General features: G+C 39.1%; 1 protein-coding gene across 1 annotated transcript; it reads left to right on the plus strand.

The window, feature by feature from the left end:
* Positions 1-3997: 3997 nt before the first annotated feature.
* Positions 3998-12471, plus strand: hic2 (hypermethylated in cancer 2). Its single transcript, XM_017693579.2, has 2 exons — positions 3998-4058; positions 9685-12471. The coding sequence occupies exon 2, from the start codon at positions 9708-9710 to the stop codon at positions 11400-11402; it is 1695 nt and encodes a 564-aa protein (XP_017549068.1). The 5' UTR covers positions 3998-4058; positions 9685-9707; the 3' UTR covers positions 11403-12471.
* Positions 12472-18919: the final 6448 nt, after the last annotated feature.

Raw genomic sequence — 18919 nt, forward strand, 5'->3', positions numbered from 1 at the left:
TTAAGATGGCGGCCATGTTCCGGACATAGCCTAAAAGATAGGCCCCCTCACCCATTACCTGCTGGGGTATTCAGATATGTCATTTTCCCTTTTGTTTCTGAAATAAAACGGTGTCCTTTGACTTTTGACTCACCCTGTATAATAAAATTCTCCTTTGGAGGGGGGGCATTGTAATAGATGGTAAACAACAGTTTTGTTCAGCAGGTGGTGGTAAGAACGCTTTTTAATTGTAATAGCAAATAGACCATTCTTGAGATGATTCTTTGCACATAATTGCTCAAACACTGGCTACAGCAAAATTACAAACTTCCCTTGTATGATCGACAAAGTATAACTAACATTGAATTTGAGCCTAGCTTTATGCTAACTAGAGCCTTGGAGAACATATTAAGCAGCTTTGAAAGATAATTATACCAACATGGAAGACGCTAACAACACTAACAGAGGAACTTACATGAAAAAAGCAGTTCACCTTTCCTTATCACTTTCATCTTGCACTAGAAACTGCATATATTTCTCACATAGCTTACAGTTGTATGTAAAAGTTGTGTGTCCCTGGTAAATAAAAATAATTACACGTCCACTACAAAGAACACACTCCTGCACATTTTAATGGACAATTACTATTTATTTGCGGAATTTAACACATTGGAAAAACACAAAATCGCTGTAGTTTTGAAAGTGAAATGTTTTTCCATTCTTGCCTGATTAGAATTTCAGCCCAACAGTCCAGGGTCTCCTTTGTCATACTCCTTTGTTGCATTAAACACATAATGCCAAAGCATTGCAACTATGGTGGCTGAGTAGGATATTCTTGATGACCTTTATAATAAAAATATTTATGATAACCATGTCTTCTAATGTTGCTTCTGATTGGGTAACACCTTTGACCCACCCATCAAATGAGAAAAAAAGTACCTCAAAGTCCCTTGCACACCATTTTGGAAAGCATAGCAAAACACAATGTTTGAGATTGAATGTGTCAAACTTTACCAGTGTTTTGTTGCTGGAATAAAATTCAAAATGGGTATATATTGTAGAAAAAAACAATATAATTAATCAGTTTCAACATTTGAATAGGTTGTCTTTTTACTACTTTCAATTAAATATAGGATTTAAATGATTTGCAACATCACAGCATTGAAAGTTAAATATATACTCTTTAAACATTTTCAAATTACATGTTTTGTTCATTTTCTAAATGAAAATAAGTTAAAAATTCTCTATAGAAAACGAATATAAATATGACATTTCTGTGCAAATTCTAGTGCATACTTTTTAGTTATTTATTTTTATGTGTTCAACATATTGGAAAAAAATGCCAACTTTTGCACAGGCCACATTTTGGAAATGGGGCTGTGTTTTTTACCTTAATCCTGCAATACACTGTGCATGGCTTGTCAGATCAACTTTTTCATTACTTCATGTCGTAACAAATAAATTAACTAGTTTTTTTCAACTTAAATAAATACTTTGAAATTTTTTTTCATTGTAATTTCTTGAGTTGGAAAAAAAACTAGTCACTTACTTGTTACCACATGAAGTAATTTTTTTAGGTTGATCTGATGAGCCATTTTTTTTTACAGTGTATAATTTTTACAATTATAATTTGAATACTTATAATATATAATGACATTTTAAAAAAGCATGTAAATCTAGTCAGTGTTGCAACTCAAGATGGAAACCATGTAGAGTCTCTGACATAATCATTAAGAAAAACTGCATTGCTTTGATGGTTTGTATTTTTTTTAAGATCCTTTTGACTAAATTTAAAGTGAAGTTGAAAAATTTGTACTTCTCATGAGTTTTATTTTTTAAATATTTTCATGTCATTACTGACAACAAATCCCTGCATTTTAGAACAGGAAGTGAGACTGTATGCCTCATGGCCACGTGGTGAACAGTTATATCCCATTGTTTTGATGCAAATGTGTCTCAAAGTTTAAAATTCATTTAAGAATTGCCGCTACCGGACACATTTTCTGTTCAGTGAACATTTTTTGTGTTTTAATGAAAATGATTCTGATTCTATTTATGTATAACTGTTCAAAGCTGTGTTTGCTAGTCATGTACAGGCTAGTGTTTTTGAATTATGCCCCAAATTAGCTATCACTACCGAAACAGTCACTACTGAAACATTTGGTAAAGTTTCAGTTATGATTTTAATCTACATCTGAAGTCCACATCTAAACTAAACATCTAAAATGTGTTTTCAACTGTGACATCATATTATCCCAAACTACTGACTGATTATCAATATCATTATTATTATTAGTACGTGTGTACTTTCATGTAATAATATATTTTATTATGTACAGCTCCATGAACTCTTTGTGTGTAATTCTTTTCTATTTTGATATTTAATTCAGCTCGAATGTCAGATTAACAAATATAATGCAAGTAACAGATATAAACATAGGTCAGGACACACATATTGCCAGTGCACAATTATACCAAGCCGCAGATGTAGATGGTCACTCATGTCCCACAGGGTACCACTTTCTAATGATCGCCTGTAGGTGGCACAAGAGTACACAGCATCAAACCCTACCTCTACCAACACCAATAAAACACTACGCAGGATTTCAGAACTGGGTGGCAAAGCAGACACTCATTTGTCTGAAACAGTTTTTCTCAGTCCTGGTGACCCTGCAGAAGCACACATGATTCTGTTTAGCAAGAAAGTAGCTAACAAGTTGAATCAGGTTAGAACAGGGAAAACACCAAACCGTGCACTGCATAGACACTGCAATACTGGCACCGGGAAACATTGCTGTAAAACATTCAACTAAAGACTTTGGTCATGTGCCCATTAACAGATGCTTTCGAAGAATTGTGCATTGTATGCATTTATTTTAGTAAAGAGACTCGGGAATGTAAAAGCTTGGCACCCTGGTCAAAGTACACGTTTTGCTGATTTTCTAACTGTAAATAAGTACACAACGTCTGAACATTTTCAATACACAACTTCTGATTGTTTTCTGAATTCAACGAATTGGTTTTACGTGTAACGTAAGATGTGGTCTGTGCAAAAGTTATGGCAAATAAATAGAGACTGTACACTAAAAAGACCCCATGTTTACGTGTTCTCTATCTAGAGCATGTGCTAACTAGTTTTCCCTTAGAAACTCAAAAAACTTTGACCAGGAGAATATATATTTTTTTTCATACGATTCCAGTACGATCTTCCTTCCAGTTTCTATTAATATGTCAGAAAAAAACAATACCACAAACTGTATGTATTCACAATATTAAACAGTGTGAATCTATGCATAAAATTATGAATATTGCTCAGAAAAATATAAATGTATGGATATGTCTCCTATATTGTTTTTACTCTGGCCAACATAAACATAAAACACATAAAGAACTGTAAGATGTGCTTTATTGTAAAGGACAATGTATTTTGTGTACCTTATTTTAAAGCATTTCATTTCAATAGTTGATTAAAATGAATAAATGCCACTTCTAAATAAAACGTAATACCTTGTTCAGTAGTTTATTGTATATGTCGTACTGCAGACAGAAATCTGTTGGTTGGAAGGAGACATAGTGAACAAGGATGACGGCAGCTACATGCTTGCATGCAGGTTATTTAGCTGTCCGTGAAAAATATACTCTAAAAGTAGTTCTAACTCGCTAGTATGGCCAGCATGTAAACTTGACTCTCAGTAGCTATCCTAACATAACAGTTACCAAAGGACAGAACGACATAAATAGTTTACATACATTACATTATTGGCTCCTATTCACTTTATCTTGCTGTATTATTTATATTATTTGAGATGGGAGAACGGACAGCGCCTCAGCAATAACCTGCACAGTAATCCTGGCGAATATGACAAGCTGCTATAACCCAGAATAACCCGAGCGAATTCGTGGCTCCTGGCTGGCAGAGGCATTTTCTCCCCTTTTCACCCCCTCTTTTGCTGGCTTTTATTCAAATTTGGGTCAGGGGTGAGGATTTTTCACGTCACAAGCTTGCAAGATGGCGCTCGGAAAGCTGTGAGATGAGAAAACAGGATGGCTGTTTGAAGAGCTTCGGTCGATTTATTAAGGTATATGTTCTTTTATCACTAGCGCGGTGTATGTTTTACTGAATTCGTAACCGCTCCGATGCGACGGCCGAGAGTTTATGTTTCTGTGATGAGGCTTTTGGGTTCAGTCTGCTTCTTGAAAGAAAGCCAAGCTGCTCCAGCGCGTTGGTCTCGCCGTGTGCCCACAGGGGCTTCTCTTGTTGAGGGCGCTGCTAACAGCCTAGCTTGGCAGCGGCAGCGGCAGCGTGCCCGAGCAGCGGGTCGGTCTTTCAGCTCGGAAGCTAAACCACCGCTGCGTCGGGAAGTAATTCACAACGTATTCCACGTGAAAGCGTTTTAAGCAGAGAGAATTATATTTTACTTAAAATACAAATTTAGTGATGGGGGGGGGCTAAAGTGCCCGGGCAAACCTGGCGTTTTGTCGCCTTTATATAGATGGCGGTCCTCTCTCTCTGTGTCTGTTGTGCGTGTTTTTCTCATGACATACTTCATTCCCTTTTCTGCTGTTTCTGTATGAAGCTTTTCGAAGCAGTCTGATGTTGGTTAGCGAATGTTGACACGAGTACCGCGAACTGTGTCATGTATTTCCCCCTCATATTTACATGGACACAAGACCACCGTTTGTAATAATTGTGGAAAGAGAAAATACGTAGAAAAAAGTCTTTGTTTGGTCGCCTTTTACGCCTTTCTTTTTTCACTGCGCTGTGCGGGACTTGCAAAAAATCACAGCTGAGATTTTGTTTGGTGTCTTCTGGAGATTCGCTTTTGATTCGGTGTTAGTGTTTCAGGCTGGAGTAGAAGGCTGCCAATGTTGGGCATTTTTAACCTCGTGGCTGAAAACCTTATCAATGGGGCGCGTGGTTTTAGGCACTTCAGTTCCCCCTATTTTCTCCCTTTCCGCTTTCTTGAGCTGTTCTAACTCATGGTTTTGGGAGTTTTTGAACGTTGGCTTGTTTGTTTTTGTTTATTTTTTGGGGGGTGGGGTCATTCTCTATAAAGCATTGTACTGTGCCGCATGTTGAAAGGATACGTTATTACACAGCCCTTGTCTTAATCGGGGTTTTAATTTTTTCGTACGGAATGTGATTGGATTGCTTGAGTGAACCTTTTATCTGATCTATTTTAGTGGATGGGGGATGGGTTGTTTTACAGTGGTCTCTGCACAGATCTGCTGCACGTAGGTGAGGTAGTAGCTCTAGTAACGGGACAGTTTTCCTGAATGAGAGGAACCAAAAGGTTTTTTTAATCTTGCATGTACTTACACGATGCATACAGTTTCCTACTACTGGGGTGCACCCATTGGTCCATAATTAACAAGCATCTCAAAGAAAGCATACTATGCAGGCTGTGTTCATATTTCAGATGATTGTAGTCATCCAGCCTGTGGAAGACACAATCTGATTCTAGATCATTTCTCACCCAGAAATTTTGAACCGTTGTATTTTTTATTTTTTTATTTTTATTTATTTTTTTTTTTGCAGAGGGCCCAGAGCTGCAAAGTCATTCTGTGAATGTGGTTTCAAATTGAAGTACATATTTGTCATTGCACATTTTCTGGTCATGATTAAAGTCTGAATTCATAGAGGGTAGTGGTAGAAGAAGTAATGTACAGAGCAAGATCAACAAGGACAAGATGGGGGGAAAAAAAAAACATCCTCTAAAGATCTTCTGTAAGCTCTATCAAATGGCTTTGTTGCTGGCTCTCTGGGAAAACACCTGAAGATGTTGGTGTCCCCTTGGACAGCTTGAATTTATCCTGTGCAATTTTGCTTCATGGATTGGAAGGGACTTAACTTAAGGGACTTGATCAAGTACCTTTCAGGTGATTCTCAGACTTCACACAGTTACAGAATCCAGTAGTTAGGCTGTCACTGAAAAACAAATGGAACTAAAACTAGTGTTTTAACACTCTTTGGCTTACTCGTTACTGATTTCATACCCATGAAGCCAAATGCATGCAATATATTATATATATTGTGTTTATAGTTGTGTTGCTTTAAGGCTGTACCTTGGGTCTGAAATCTTGCCATACGTACTATGCATGTTTGTTGTGGAGAGCTTCTCTAAATAAGAGGTGCTGTGACCGCAAAAACATACTACATTGTGCCTCTGCGTTGATGTGCTGTTTTATGGCGCATCTATCCACATAATGTTCTAAAATTTTAAGGATGCATCAATAAGGGAAATATGGGCCCATGCCAATGGGAGACATCTTTTTATTTATGTAACTGCCGATGTCGATATGTGAACAATTTGGAAACTGTGTAGAAATTAGAACTATATCTACCTGGACTAGTGTCGTCGAAAAATTCTATTATATACGGTATTTAGTCACTGTCCGAAAGAATCTCAAATTTTGTTGTTTTTCTACATCATTTCAACACACCAGCTGTTCTTTACATTGTATGAAAATGTCATGATTAATGGACTAATAGAAACGCTCTAAAATCACTTGGAATAAAATCTCTTTACACTGACATGCATTAAAAAAGCGTTTTTGCCCTCTATTGTAAAGTTACTTTTTTGGAGACACTTGGTATAATAATGATTCAGAGAATGAGGCAAGCACTGTAGCATTAATTGATTAGTAACAGAACAGTGCTGGCAGAGGCTATAACCATGGTCTTCAATCAACCTTATGAGTGGTATTCAATTTTCTGATTTTTCTTTTTAATATTGTACTCTATACATTAGAAATTGATCGGGTTTGTTTCACCCTTGTCTTTTTCATGTGTAAAGCATGCTATGTCATTTATGAATGGAAATAGGTTTGGACAGTAAAGGAAGGCTTATGCATTCTTAAGGTAACGTGTCTTTGAAATTGTATTGAAAGGTGGCATTTTCTTTAAAGGAGTATTCTTGACATGAATAAACTGACATTTAGGTGCGTCTTTAAGGTAAAACACCAGAGAAACACCATGATCATGGTGGTCTTTGAATTTCAGCCAGTTATTAAGATTTCAATAAACAGGATACTGGCTTAGCTTAAGTTTTTACCTCAAATGATTTGGGCCAGGGTAATTAAACTTACAGAATACCTTGTATATTTCTGAACGTCAGTGGTCTGTTACTTTGAGAGGAAAGATGACTGTGTGAATTCTCATCCAGTGTTACTGCACTGGCTCTGATAGCCATGGTTCCATTATTTGGGTGTTAAAACTGACTTTATATTCCTGTTAGTAACATGACAACAGCCCAGCATGTATTGTGCTCATTATTGCTTGCTCAGAAATAATGCCATGGGGCAGTTTTGTCTTGTAAGAGCCCACAGTAAATATGTTGGCATGTATTTTTGCGGCCAGTGCCATCTTTTATAAGAGTTACACCAGTAGGTTATAACAAAGACGATGAAATAAAGTCCTTAGGGGTATGTGGCATTGGATAAAGTTGTTTACTAGGCTAATCACATTCCTTGCCAGACTTGTTTACCAGTGTTGTTACTGGCCCCCCTCTTCTGCACTTTGGCTTGCTTTTCCCAGGCAGCAATCTCTCTGATTAGACCAGTTGTTTCATCTGTGCTGGCGCTGGCCTGTTCATTTTTGAGGAGGGATAGGAATGTCTGCTGAGCAATAAAGAGGGTCAGAAGTGTCTTATCAACCCATGTGTACAACTCAGATAAATGCTTTTCTGTAACTTTTTTGCCTTTTTTCCCCAGCCAGTGGGTTTTCTTTTGTGGGCTGTGGGTGTGGTGTGATATAGACGTTTGGTCAAACAGATGTGGTTTTTCAGTAACATTCTTAAACTTCTGTGGGCAGTGCTGCTCCAAGCTGAAAAAGGTTTTCTGAGAGATGATAATACTAAACCTAATCAAAGTGTTGGGGCTGGTGTCACAAGCCAACTAACTGAAGATCTGTTTAGAAAGCCTAGTCTGCCTGGATTTTTTACAAAATTCATTAATTTGATGCAAATGTAATAACCTACTGAAACTGCGAATGAGATGTTAATTTCTGTTAACAAAGTATGCATTTTTCTTTTTGACAATTATGAAAACTTTTGGCAAGATTATAATTAAGTTATTTCCTGAACTCCTCTTGGTTTAGTTTTGGGTGTACACTGACCCCCATGAATGAGCAGCTATTTATAGTATATTATACAACAGTTCTAGCCACGCATGCTGATTGGTTGAGAAGTGTTGTAACCGTGCTGATATTTTGCCATACCATCACAGGCTTTTCACAAACACTCACTCCACTGAGACACTGTTGCTAAGCAATGACTTTGACAGCTGTATGACGTGCAAATCATCTGAACGTTTTTACTTCTTACTTTGGCGCAAACAGAAAATGAATACTTTTAAGATCCCATTTGACAGCCAGTTTGGCCAGCCTCTGAAGATGAGGCTACACTAAATTCTGAAATTGTCAGTTAGTCTGTGTAAGTAACTGGAGAACGAACTGCCAGCTGTGCAGCGAGTGAGCGGAGCTCGTTACTCTGACGTAGCAACAAGCTGCTTGTTAAGGACTATAATTCAGCGGAAGGAATTGCTGATATTAAAACATTTAAATGCCATGTTCACGGCCCAATTTATTTATTTCTTACTTTATTTATTTAACTGCTGTATAAAAGCAATAGAACACTCAAGGTTGTGTGTTACTGCAAGAACATCACGGCTGTGATGTTATTTAGCGATAACACACTCCCTCTCGTGTTCTATTGCTTAAGCAGACCTCACTGGAACAGCTGATTGAGCTCACATCATAACACACAAAGAAGGCTGGCAGCCTAATGATAGTAAGGTTCTTCTCTGCCTTTATCTACCCACCCCTTCACAGCCACCACATATTATTTCTTTTTTTTCCAGGATTTCAGTGGGTGTTTCTGATGGCTGTCATAAATAGGATAAGCATGCAAATTCATGATTTGATAAAGTATTTTAAGCATCTCTGTCATAAGTAGACCTAAATAAGTAGATTCTACTGACATGAGCCTAAGAAAAAAACCTCCTAGTTACCCGAGGCAAGTCTGGTCATTGATCAGACAATACAGTGCTTTTAGGTATTTTGTAAAGATTTCACCACTACTAACGACACTGTTGCTGAATGACAAAACCTTTATCTTATGCATTGCAAAGATTCTGTTGCAAGCCAGGGCCTGCTTATCCAGTGGAAGGGTTGCTGGTTTACCTGTTCCCACCACACCCTTGGTGATCCCTCTAGCTCGAGTTTCATGTTGTCCTTCATGCAAGCAAGCCAGAAACATCCACTGGCCTTCCTCCCCCCCAACCCCCATCATACAACAAAGAGACTGACCCTGGAGGCTGGCATTAATGGCTGGTGGCAGGAACGTTAAGAAGGCTCAGAAGAAAAAATACTCTTCAGGCTTTGTGCTTGGACTGGTGTTTGTCAGCATTTAAAAAATGCTGTAAAAAAGAGTGACCCTTGTTTCATAGTGAATGGAAGCACAGTGTTTTTAGCAATGCAGGTTTTAAAAGTTTGTTAAGGTCATGGGGTTCCTGAGAATTTTATTAGCATTGTTCTAGGTCTTTTTTCCTTTGGCTTAATTTAAATGGTCAGACAGTAAATGACTCTGAATAAATGAACAAAGAATTTAGTTTAATCAAAAATTTGCATTCAGTGAAGCATTTTGTACTTTGCATGAAATGAACAGTATGCTAAGTTTTTTTTCCTGGTTATTTGTACCCTTCCAGGTTTGTAGGTGCAGAAAAAGAGGATGGAAATGGAATTGCCAAATCATGCCAAACAATTGCTGCTGCAGCTGAACCAACAAAGAGCCAAAGGTTATCTATGTGATGTCATTATAGTAGTAGAAAATGCCCTCTTCCGGGCACACAAAAACATCCTGGCAGCCAGCAGTATCTACTTCAAGTCCCTTATCCTTCACGACAACTTAATTAACCTCGACACAGATATGGTCAACCCGTCGATATTTCGGCAGGTACTGGACTTTATTTATACAGGCAAGCTTTTGTCATCAGATCAGGTCAGTGACCACAATTTTAATGCCCTCCTGACGGCAGCAAGCTACCTCCAACTGCATGACCTGGCTGCTCTCTGCAGAAAGAAGCTGAAACGCAATGGAAGATCCCTCCACAACAAACCTACAACCCCTACCAATGGAAGAACTTCCAGGAACCAAAGGTTGTCCTCTACACCCGTCACCCCAAACCAAATTTCAGGGTTTAAAGATAGTGAAAAAACGAAGAGGCAAGAGGAGGTACTTAAAGACGAGTTATCGGAGGAAGAGGTTTTTGCCGGGAATGCCCATTGTGCAACCTCGGCTAATTCTCTCAGTCCTTCTACCAGTAAGAATGGGAGCAATGGCCCCATTAATAGCAGTGGTGGCCTCCTGGAGCTTGGCCTAGATCTCTCCAAGAAAAGCCCTTCAGGGAGCACAGCCACTGAAGAAGTCAGTCCAAGCAGCATCCCACAAGAATCACCTCAGTCTGCCTCAGAATCCACAGCCAATAGTGCCTCGTTCGATGAAATAACCACCAATCCACAGAACCTCACCGGTGGTGAGCCTATGGATATAGGTGAAGGGGGGGAATGTGAAGAGAGCCAGCACCCTCCAGATCCTGACCCTGTCAAATGCTCCCGTCAGACATCACGACCAAGGCGGCAAGCTAAGGGCAAGAGCCAGAAAGGTGAAGATGCAGAGCGAGCCAGTTTGCCCAATGGTGTCGCCAAGAGGCTGAATGTGGCAGGTGGGGGAAAGGTCAACTCTGATCTGTCCTTCCAGTGTAAAGAGGAAGATGAAGGCCTGGAGAACGGCCAGGAACAGAGTGAGGAAAGCGGGCAGAGTGAGAGCGAAGGTGGCCGCAACAGCGCCAACTATGTGTACCGCCAGGAGGGGTTTGAGCCTGCTCTTGGTGACAACCTTTATGTGTGCATTCCCTGTGGTAAAGGCTTTCCCAGCTCAGAAGAACTGAACGCTCATGTAGAAACCCACACTGAAGAAGAGCTGTACATCAAAGAGGAGGAGGATGATGGCTATCCAAAGGAAGATGAGGCTGAGGCCGAGGACTTGTCATCCCAGACCGTGCAAGCGCATGGCACAGAGTCACGTCGCTTTTGCTGCACGGTGTGCAATAAGAGCTACAAGGATCCGGCCACACTGCGGCAGCATGAGAAGACCCACTGGCTCACGCGACCCTTCCCCTGCAACATCTGCGGCAAGATGTTTACCCAGCGTGGCACCATGACACGCCACATGCGCAGCCACCTGGGCCTGAAGCCCTTTGCCTGTGAGGAGTGCGGCATGCGCTTTACACGACAGTACCGCCTCACGGAGCACATGCGGGTCCACTCGGGGGAGAAGCCCTATGAATGTCAGCTTTGTGGCGGCAAGTTCACCCAGCAGCGCAACCTCATCAGCCACTTGCGAATGCATACTTCCCCATCATAAGCCAAAGACGCTCTGGACAGGAGAATCTTCTTCAGCAAAAAGATTTCAATACAACGCACACCTCTTTTCTGTGAAGATGATGGCTATGACTGGGCGACCCCAAAGGAAGTTTCGCTCCTGCCTTGACTAACAGGAGTAGTAGTTCAAAACATGAAAGCCCTAATGGTTGAAAGGGCAACCTTCCTCAAATATTGGTATGTCAATTTTTTTGGTTTGTTTTTTGTTCTTTTATTTTTTTTATTGCTCTTTATTGCTCTGAATGTATAATTGGGGTACTGATGCTGTTTCAAGATTCCTTGGGATTACCAGACCACTACAAACCAGTCTTTGCACTGGTTTCATGTCTTGGTCCACTTCAAATAATTGTCTTTTGGCTGTCCCAAGAATACACCACTTCTCCTTCTTTGGTCTTTCGAATAAGGGGTTCAGTAATCTGAAAATACATCACAGAATGTTTTAATATGACTGTATCCTAAAATTTCATTTGATTTCAAAAGATTTAAAGTTATTGAATATGATACATGAGGGTTTTTAAGAGTTTCAAAGAAAGTGTTGCAAGGCATGAAAAGTGCTGTCTGTGGTGGTGTTTCATAAAAGCTTTGTGCAGTCAACCAAACAAATTTGCAAGATTTTACTCTGTACCATGTGCCCTTTGGCTATTCCTAGTTGTAGATATGAAGCAGGGTCCAACAAAGCTTTCGTTCTACAGTATCTTGAGGTATTTTGGGACATGTGCGCAAATTCCTCAATTTGATACAGCTTCAGTTATAATTGCTGCATGAACCAATAGATATGTGGTGGCTTTGTAGTAGCCTTTAAGATGAATGATGGATGAATGATGGGCCACTCACTTATTAGGCAGGTGCAGTCAAATATATCTGCCATGTGTGGTCATAGGTGTCCATTTAAGCTGTATCGTTTACTCATATAGTATACAGGGGTTTACTCTCAAAGAAAAGCCAAAATGAACGGTACTTGTTTTATAGATAACTTATTGTTATACTTCTGTGAATATTTAAACTGGAAGTCCTTTTGATATTTCTTTGGGGTGAGACAGAAAGGTGAGGTGACTTGGGTGATGGGTTGGGTAGGGTTTGTTTTAGTGAATGTTGAACTTCTAAATTCTGTCGGTACTTTTTTTTTTTTTTTTTTTTTTTTTTTTTAATTTTGTCTGTTTAACTTTGCCCTTCACTGAAAAGACAAGCCTAATTTTGTAGTCTTGTCACATTTCTACCTCTTAATTCAAAAGAACAATACATTCATTGATGGAAATATGGGGGTTTCTAAATATAGATGTATAAAGATTGCTGAGGCTTTCTGAATACTTCTAACCTGCCCATCTCTCAACAAAGGTTTTAAGTTTTACAAAGTTTTAAACATATTAAAGTAGAAATTAGCTTGTTGGACGCATGTATTTAAGGTATTGAAAGTTTTATGTCAGTGAAATCCAAAGAGAAAATGAATATTGAGAACAATGGCTTTCCAACAAAAAATTCCTGTAGAATATCCCTACCAAAGTTCTTAGAGTAAATATGGAAAAATAACATTGCAGGAGAAAGGTATTATTGAAAATGTATTTTTTTTTTTCTTCTTCTTCTTTTTTTTTTTTTTAGTTCTCAACAGAGTATTGTGGGAATGTTGGTTTATACTGGACATTGTACTAAAAACCAATGAACTTCTTTTGTAAAACTTCTGCTGATTGGTGGGCCGGTGGCTTTCCATTTTTGAAGTTTACAGTAGTTTCTCTTGAGTGTCTGAGTTGCGTCGTTACTTTTTTGTCTACTTTGTTGAAGGACTTCAAAAAGACTAATTTATTTTAGTTCAGACCAAAAAAAAGAGAAAAAGTAAGAGCGTAGGATTTTTTTGTTGTTGTTGTTGTTTTGTTTTTTTGTCCACCATAGTTGGGAAGTTCATTCAATGAGGAATCGATGCACTGGATTGCCTCTGCCATCTGTAGAAAAGCTCTTGGGTCACACAGATGCCCAGCCAAGTTGAGTGGATTACACAAGAACTGACTACATTTAATCGGTTGACTAAGTATTGTATAAATTCTTTGCATGGATCAGAGAATGCATAGAGGTTATTCAAAAATGCTGGTAGTTGTCTTGGGTTACTGACTTTGGGTCAATGTTACATTATCGGTACAATGATAGAAATATTCATACTTCACTGCTGAACTTGTTGATGCCATGTATTTCATAACTCCTTACAGATCAGCTTATTTTAAAGCCAATTCCGGTGTATCACATTCCATGTTTAACTCTTGGGCTTTCTTAATGCAAGTCTTAATGGCATTCCTTTTGGTTCCCTTTCTTCTGGTTCTTACTCTATAGTCCAGTTTGTGTAGTTACTGATGCCTCTGGGGTACAGCTATAGTCATTTTAAACAATCGTATACTGTTAACTGACGTTCTTTTTCCTGGAATTCTTTTGTCTCTAAGCCCACCTGTTCAGAGACTGTCTACCCTTATCAATGTTTTTACACTGGAGACACTTCAGGTTCTTTTTGTCAGAAAATTATAGTTTGACATTCCTGCCTGTATCTGTAGATATGTGCTGCCCAATATTATTCTGGCCTTTTTTACAATGGACTAGCTTGTCACATAATTTTTTTTTTCACACTTTGTGATGTGGAAACTAGCAGTTTGAAAGAGGTCCAAAGTCTTACTTTAATGGCTATCAAATGCATCACCAAAAATTGTATCTGCCTCGTTCATTCAATGTCTCATGGAAACTGAATTGTTTTCTAAATGTCTGGGTGCACTCCAGTGTTGATGTACTCATCACAAACTCAGGGAGACTTAATTTTGTCCTCCTTGTCGCTTATCTACACCACAAAGGATTCCAGGAAAAAGGCGACATTGATCTCTTGTGTATGTTTCAGCACTTAACCAACACAGCATCAGTGTAAGAGAAAAGAGGTGTTGCATGGCGAGGTGTTTTCCTTCTCGATTCGAGCATTTGGAGCTGAAATGAACTGCAACGATCAGCGAAAGGATGACTAAGTTTCAAACTGTGACAATAATGTTTCTACTTCAAACTTCAGGGACAGTTCTGCATATTTTGACATGCAGAACTTTCAACTACATTTGTAAGACTGTGTCAATACTGTGTCGATTTCTGTATTTTAATGACAAAAAGCAAAACACTAGTTTCCTATGAAATAGATTTTAAGAGAGTGTGTTCCCATTTCAAACAACGCCTTCAGAAAAATAGAAAAAAAGGAAAAAAAAGAAAAGAGAAAAAAGCCAGAGATGTACATGAAAGTTTAACTTTTAAGTTCCAGAGTGTTTTAGAACAAAAAGAAGAAAAAGAATAGTAGTAGGCATAAAGTGTATAAATGAATAAGATAAAGCTCATACCCAAATTTTCAGACTATTTTCTAAACCAAAGCACATTTTTGAATGATTGACAGCTTGTCTGACATAACGATACTTGTGTATATCTCATTGTTTACATATACTCTTACAGTCTCAGACCTCAGGAGAGGAGAGGCCAGTTTGAATGCACTTCTTTTCAAGTGCACATCTTTTAGAGAGAAAAAAAACCCCCTAAAAGTCTTATTTTACGTGGCTTACCTTATGGAAGAAGCTGCATGTTTCAGAATGGCTTTAGAGATTTTTGTTATAACTGTCTTAGCTGCTAGATATTTGATTCATGTCCAACCAATCTTGGTCTGCATAATGTGCCGTGGGAGTGATGGGGAGATTAGGGTTAAAGCATTACATTTACAAATCGTGTCTTTGGATGTACTGGATGTATTTGTTAGTCTGCTGCTTTTTTTTTTTAATGTGTAAATAACTGTATACTATACAAACATCATTTACCTCAGAGTGAGCCATTTAGGATTGTACATGTTTAGTTGTGTCTTGTTTAGTCACATGTTTGTTTTTCTGACCTGCCTGCTGTCTCTGAAAAGAAGAAACTTAAGTCTAACTGGCCTCTCCTCCAGCTACATTGGTGCAAACACTTATTGACAGTGTTCACTTTTTTTATCAAATGTCTTTTGTCAGTGATGAATGTATTTATTTTTGATCCTGTTTTCACTTTTGCTAAAGGGTTCACTTTGGGTGAGACGAGGTGTTTTCAGGGTCTTCTAATTTTATTGTTTTTAAATACGCTGAAAATGAAATGAGACAAAGTGAACCATTGTTTTTAAAACCTGTGAAAATGTAGGCGTGAGGAATGTAGTGGTCCCATGAAGTGTTCATATTATAAGGGGTGGATAGGATAGTGTGGTGTTTTTTTTTTTTTTTTTTTTTTTTTTGGTTTGGTTTGTTTTGTCCCCCCCCCCCCCCCCCCCCCCCCCCCCCCCCCCCCCCCTTCTCTCATTCAAAGCATGCATGTCCTCTCTGGATCATATATAAATCTTTTTATTTTTTCTTACTGTACTGAACACTTGAAGGCTGTTTCTTCAATTTGCTTTTTTTTTTCTTTCTTTCTTTTCTCCCCACGTTTGTATGCTTCTGTCTGTCAATACAGTGCGGGACCCTTTGTTTTTTGTTTTTTTTGTTTTGTTTTGTTTAACCGGCAACCGTGTTCGTGTTTTTTACTGAAAGCAGAGGTGTTGTCATGCTGTCATGGTTCAAGGCTCCTAATTAATCCCCCCACCCCCTTTTCTTTGGGGTTTTGTTTTTTACACAAATGACCAACAAAGCCAAAGTTTTTGTAAAAATGAACTCTTCTATGCTTACCTTCTACACCTCCAGTCAGTAAAAGTGGCATGCAGACATGTTGCATCATTACAGATGGAATAATTTTAAGCTTTACGATATGCACTTTTCATGTTGTCAGTGAGGTCCCTTTTAAATATCTGTAAGAATTTAGCTACTCTAACTATAAACTAGGCTCATCTGTGAAGCATTAAGTAAAGTCAAAGATTAGGGACTGAAGAATGACCTTTCATTTGCTGCTATAACATGTAGTCTGTCAACAGGGCTGCATTCATTTCCTGTGTAGTATTCATTGTGAAAATAGTCTTAAGTTACTGATTGTTAGCCCACCACTTGGACCTTGAGTTACCAAACCAACCCTAACTAAACCAAAGCCAGCTTTGCAAGCATCTGCATAGCAGGTGGGCCTTTTCCATGTGGTTCTGCTCAAGGCCATGTTGCACCTAATGCTGTATTCCTGCTGCCTTTTGCCTGTTCGTACAGCCAGTATGCCCACCTCCTTTCAGTGTCTTCTAGCCACGTCATGCCCATTCCAGTGTCTTCATATGCCTCTATTTCTGCTCATGGCTCTATGGACCTGAAAGAATGTATTCATCCATCTCAACAGAGAAGACATCAATATAGCTGGACAATACTGATGGAACAACCCAAAGAACAGTCTGACCTAACCTCTCCATTTTAAGGGTTTGCGTACCTCAGAATGGACAAACGCAAGTTATCGCGGTGACTTAAAATTTAGTCTGTTTTTTAGCCTTGAACATGGCTTGCTGACAACACCTTGGTTTCACGTTTCAGTTCCTCAGAGAGCTTGTATTCAGGGCAGAGCTACATGAACCTTGCAGCTCGAATTCTGTCATGTGTATAGAAAAACGATGTACAGAGGTGATCTCATCTCAGCATTCATGGTCTTTACAGTCTTAATGTACAGCTACAAGAATTCATTTTAGAATCTTTTCATTAAAATCTTGATTTAAAATGCTCATGTATCTCATTGTCTTTTATGCCTCAGTTGGCGTTTCTTTTTTGTGGGTGGATGTCTTAAAGAACTAATATGAGAGCCAGTTAAAGCAAATTTTAAGAAAGGTTCTGTATCTGCTATTTAAATCCAAGCTATTACTGTAGAGGGGACACAGTTATTATCCACAACTTACGTCAGCAGGTTTGAGATGTTAAAAAATGGCTGCAGTTAAACTATTTTAAAGTAAAACCCAATGGCCCAAAAGTCAGTTGAAATATCTGCAGACATTATTTTTACTGTCATTAACTGCATTTTCGTCAAAAAGGTTAAACTAGCTGTGTGTAGAATTACCCACTTTTACATGCTCAAAACTGAGAGAAAGGAGTACTTGTTAACTTGCAATACAGAAATGGTCATTTTTACTGTAGAACTTATTGGCAGTCTAGCATGTCATATAATCATCAAGGTACTTTATGGTATTTCTCAGATTCTTTAACCCAAACATATAAGGTAATGTCAACCTGAATTCAAAATACACCCTTTTTGACTACCCTTTTTGGGGGTCAAATTGCTCAGAGACCCTCCTTAATACCTTGTTTCATGTAAACATACATCACAGTACATAAGTAAAATGCACATCAACTTTTATAAAATACAAAATTTTATAAAATATTTTATAGTCTCTATAAAATACAAATATCAAATAAGGCTCTGACACTGGCTGAAGGACAACACTAAGACAATTAGGATTGGGAACAAATAAAAACATTGTAGAATCCCTGGCAAATGTAATTTCCAGTACTTTTTCATCACATCTGAAACAGCTATTTCAGTTCAGGCCATACTGAAGTGAGTAAGTGCAATCGGTTGGAGTTTGCGGGGTCAGTGGTGATTGATGACAAATGGGTGAGAGGGAAACCGCCCCAATCCGGGCCCCAACCAGCCGTGGCACACTGGCCTCCGTCTGCCATCTGGGAGCCCTTCTCCCAGCTTCACCAATGAGGAGGCCACCTTAGCTGTCTTCATTTTCGGCGACTAACGTTCTCTCTCTCCTCCAGCCTCGGCAGCCCATTTAGAAAGGCCCTCCCTTTGTCTTCTCCTGCCCTGGGCTTGCCAGTGTGTGTCAAGAGGCCAGCAAGCACCTCCCTACCCCAAGGGAATAGAGGGTTGGCATTTTTATGGCCCTTGTGTGCCTGATTCCACGGGGCCATTTAGCCCCGCCTCAAGTGGTGTCACATGCCAAATGACCCTGAATGGGGTCAGTTTCAGGCACAATGAGTTGTATGTTGATGCCGCCTCCCCCCACTCTCCTCCCGTCTGCTAAGTATAGATTAACTATAGTCACATCTGCGAGGGGGCCAAATCACATGCAGATCTCGGAGGAAGGCTGTGAATGCATGAAAAGGCAATTCAATTGTCAGATGCCCATGATGTTGTAGTCCTTTCTTTCTTTTTTTTTTTTTCTTTCTTCAAATTTGGCATCTGCTGCGTCATGCAAATTTCCACTTGAAATTTAAAAATGGGCAAGGCCTGCCAGGTGGTGCCACAGCTGATCACTTGATACATTTAGAAAGTACTCTCTTTCTCTCTCATTCTTTTTCCTCCCTCTCCCTCTCTGTCCTTCTCTCTCAAGTTGGATCTTGCATCCACACTGTCAAACAGTTCTTTCAGGCTTTTTTTAAAACCTGGCTCGCATGAAAATGTGATTTCTTTCTCTCTTCTTTAAACCAACAGTGTTGCACCAGGTGCCTGCTACATCAGTACAGCAGCTGCCTCTCAAACGCTGGATTAATTCAAAAAAAAGAAAAAAAAAGGAGGGGGGGCGGGGGGAGATAACACGCAAGCCCGTCCAGCGGCATTGAATCCATTCTTCTCCTTTCTTTCTTT

The sequence above is a fragment of the Pygocentrus nattereri genome, chromosome 18, assembly GCF_015220715.1.
Source record: "Pygocentrus nattereri isolate fPygNat1 chromosome 18, fPygNat1.pri, whole genome shotgun sequence".
NCBI lineage: Eukaryota > Metazoa > Chordata > Actinopteri > Characiformes > Serrasalmidae > Pygocentrus > Pygocentrus nattereri.

Coding starts and splice junctions, on each gene's coding strand:
- hic2 (XM_017693579.2), top strand. CDS start 9,708: ATGGAAATGGAATTGCCAAATCATGCCAAACAATTGCTGCTGCAGCTG.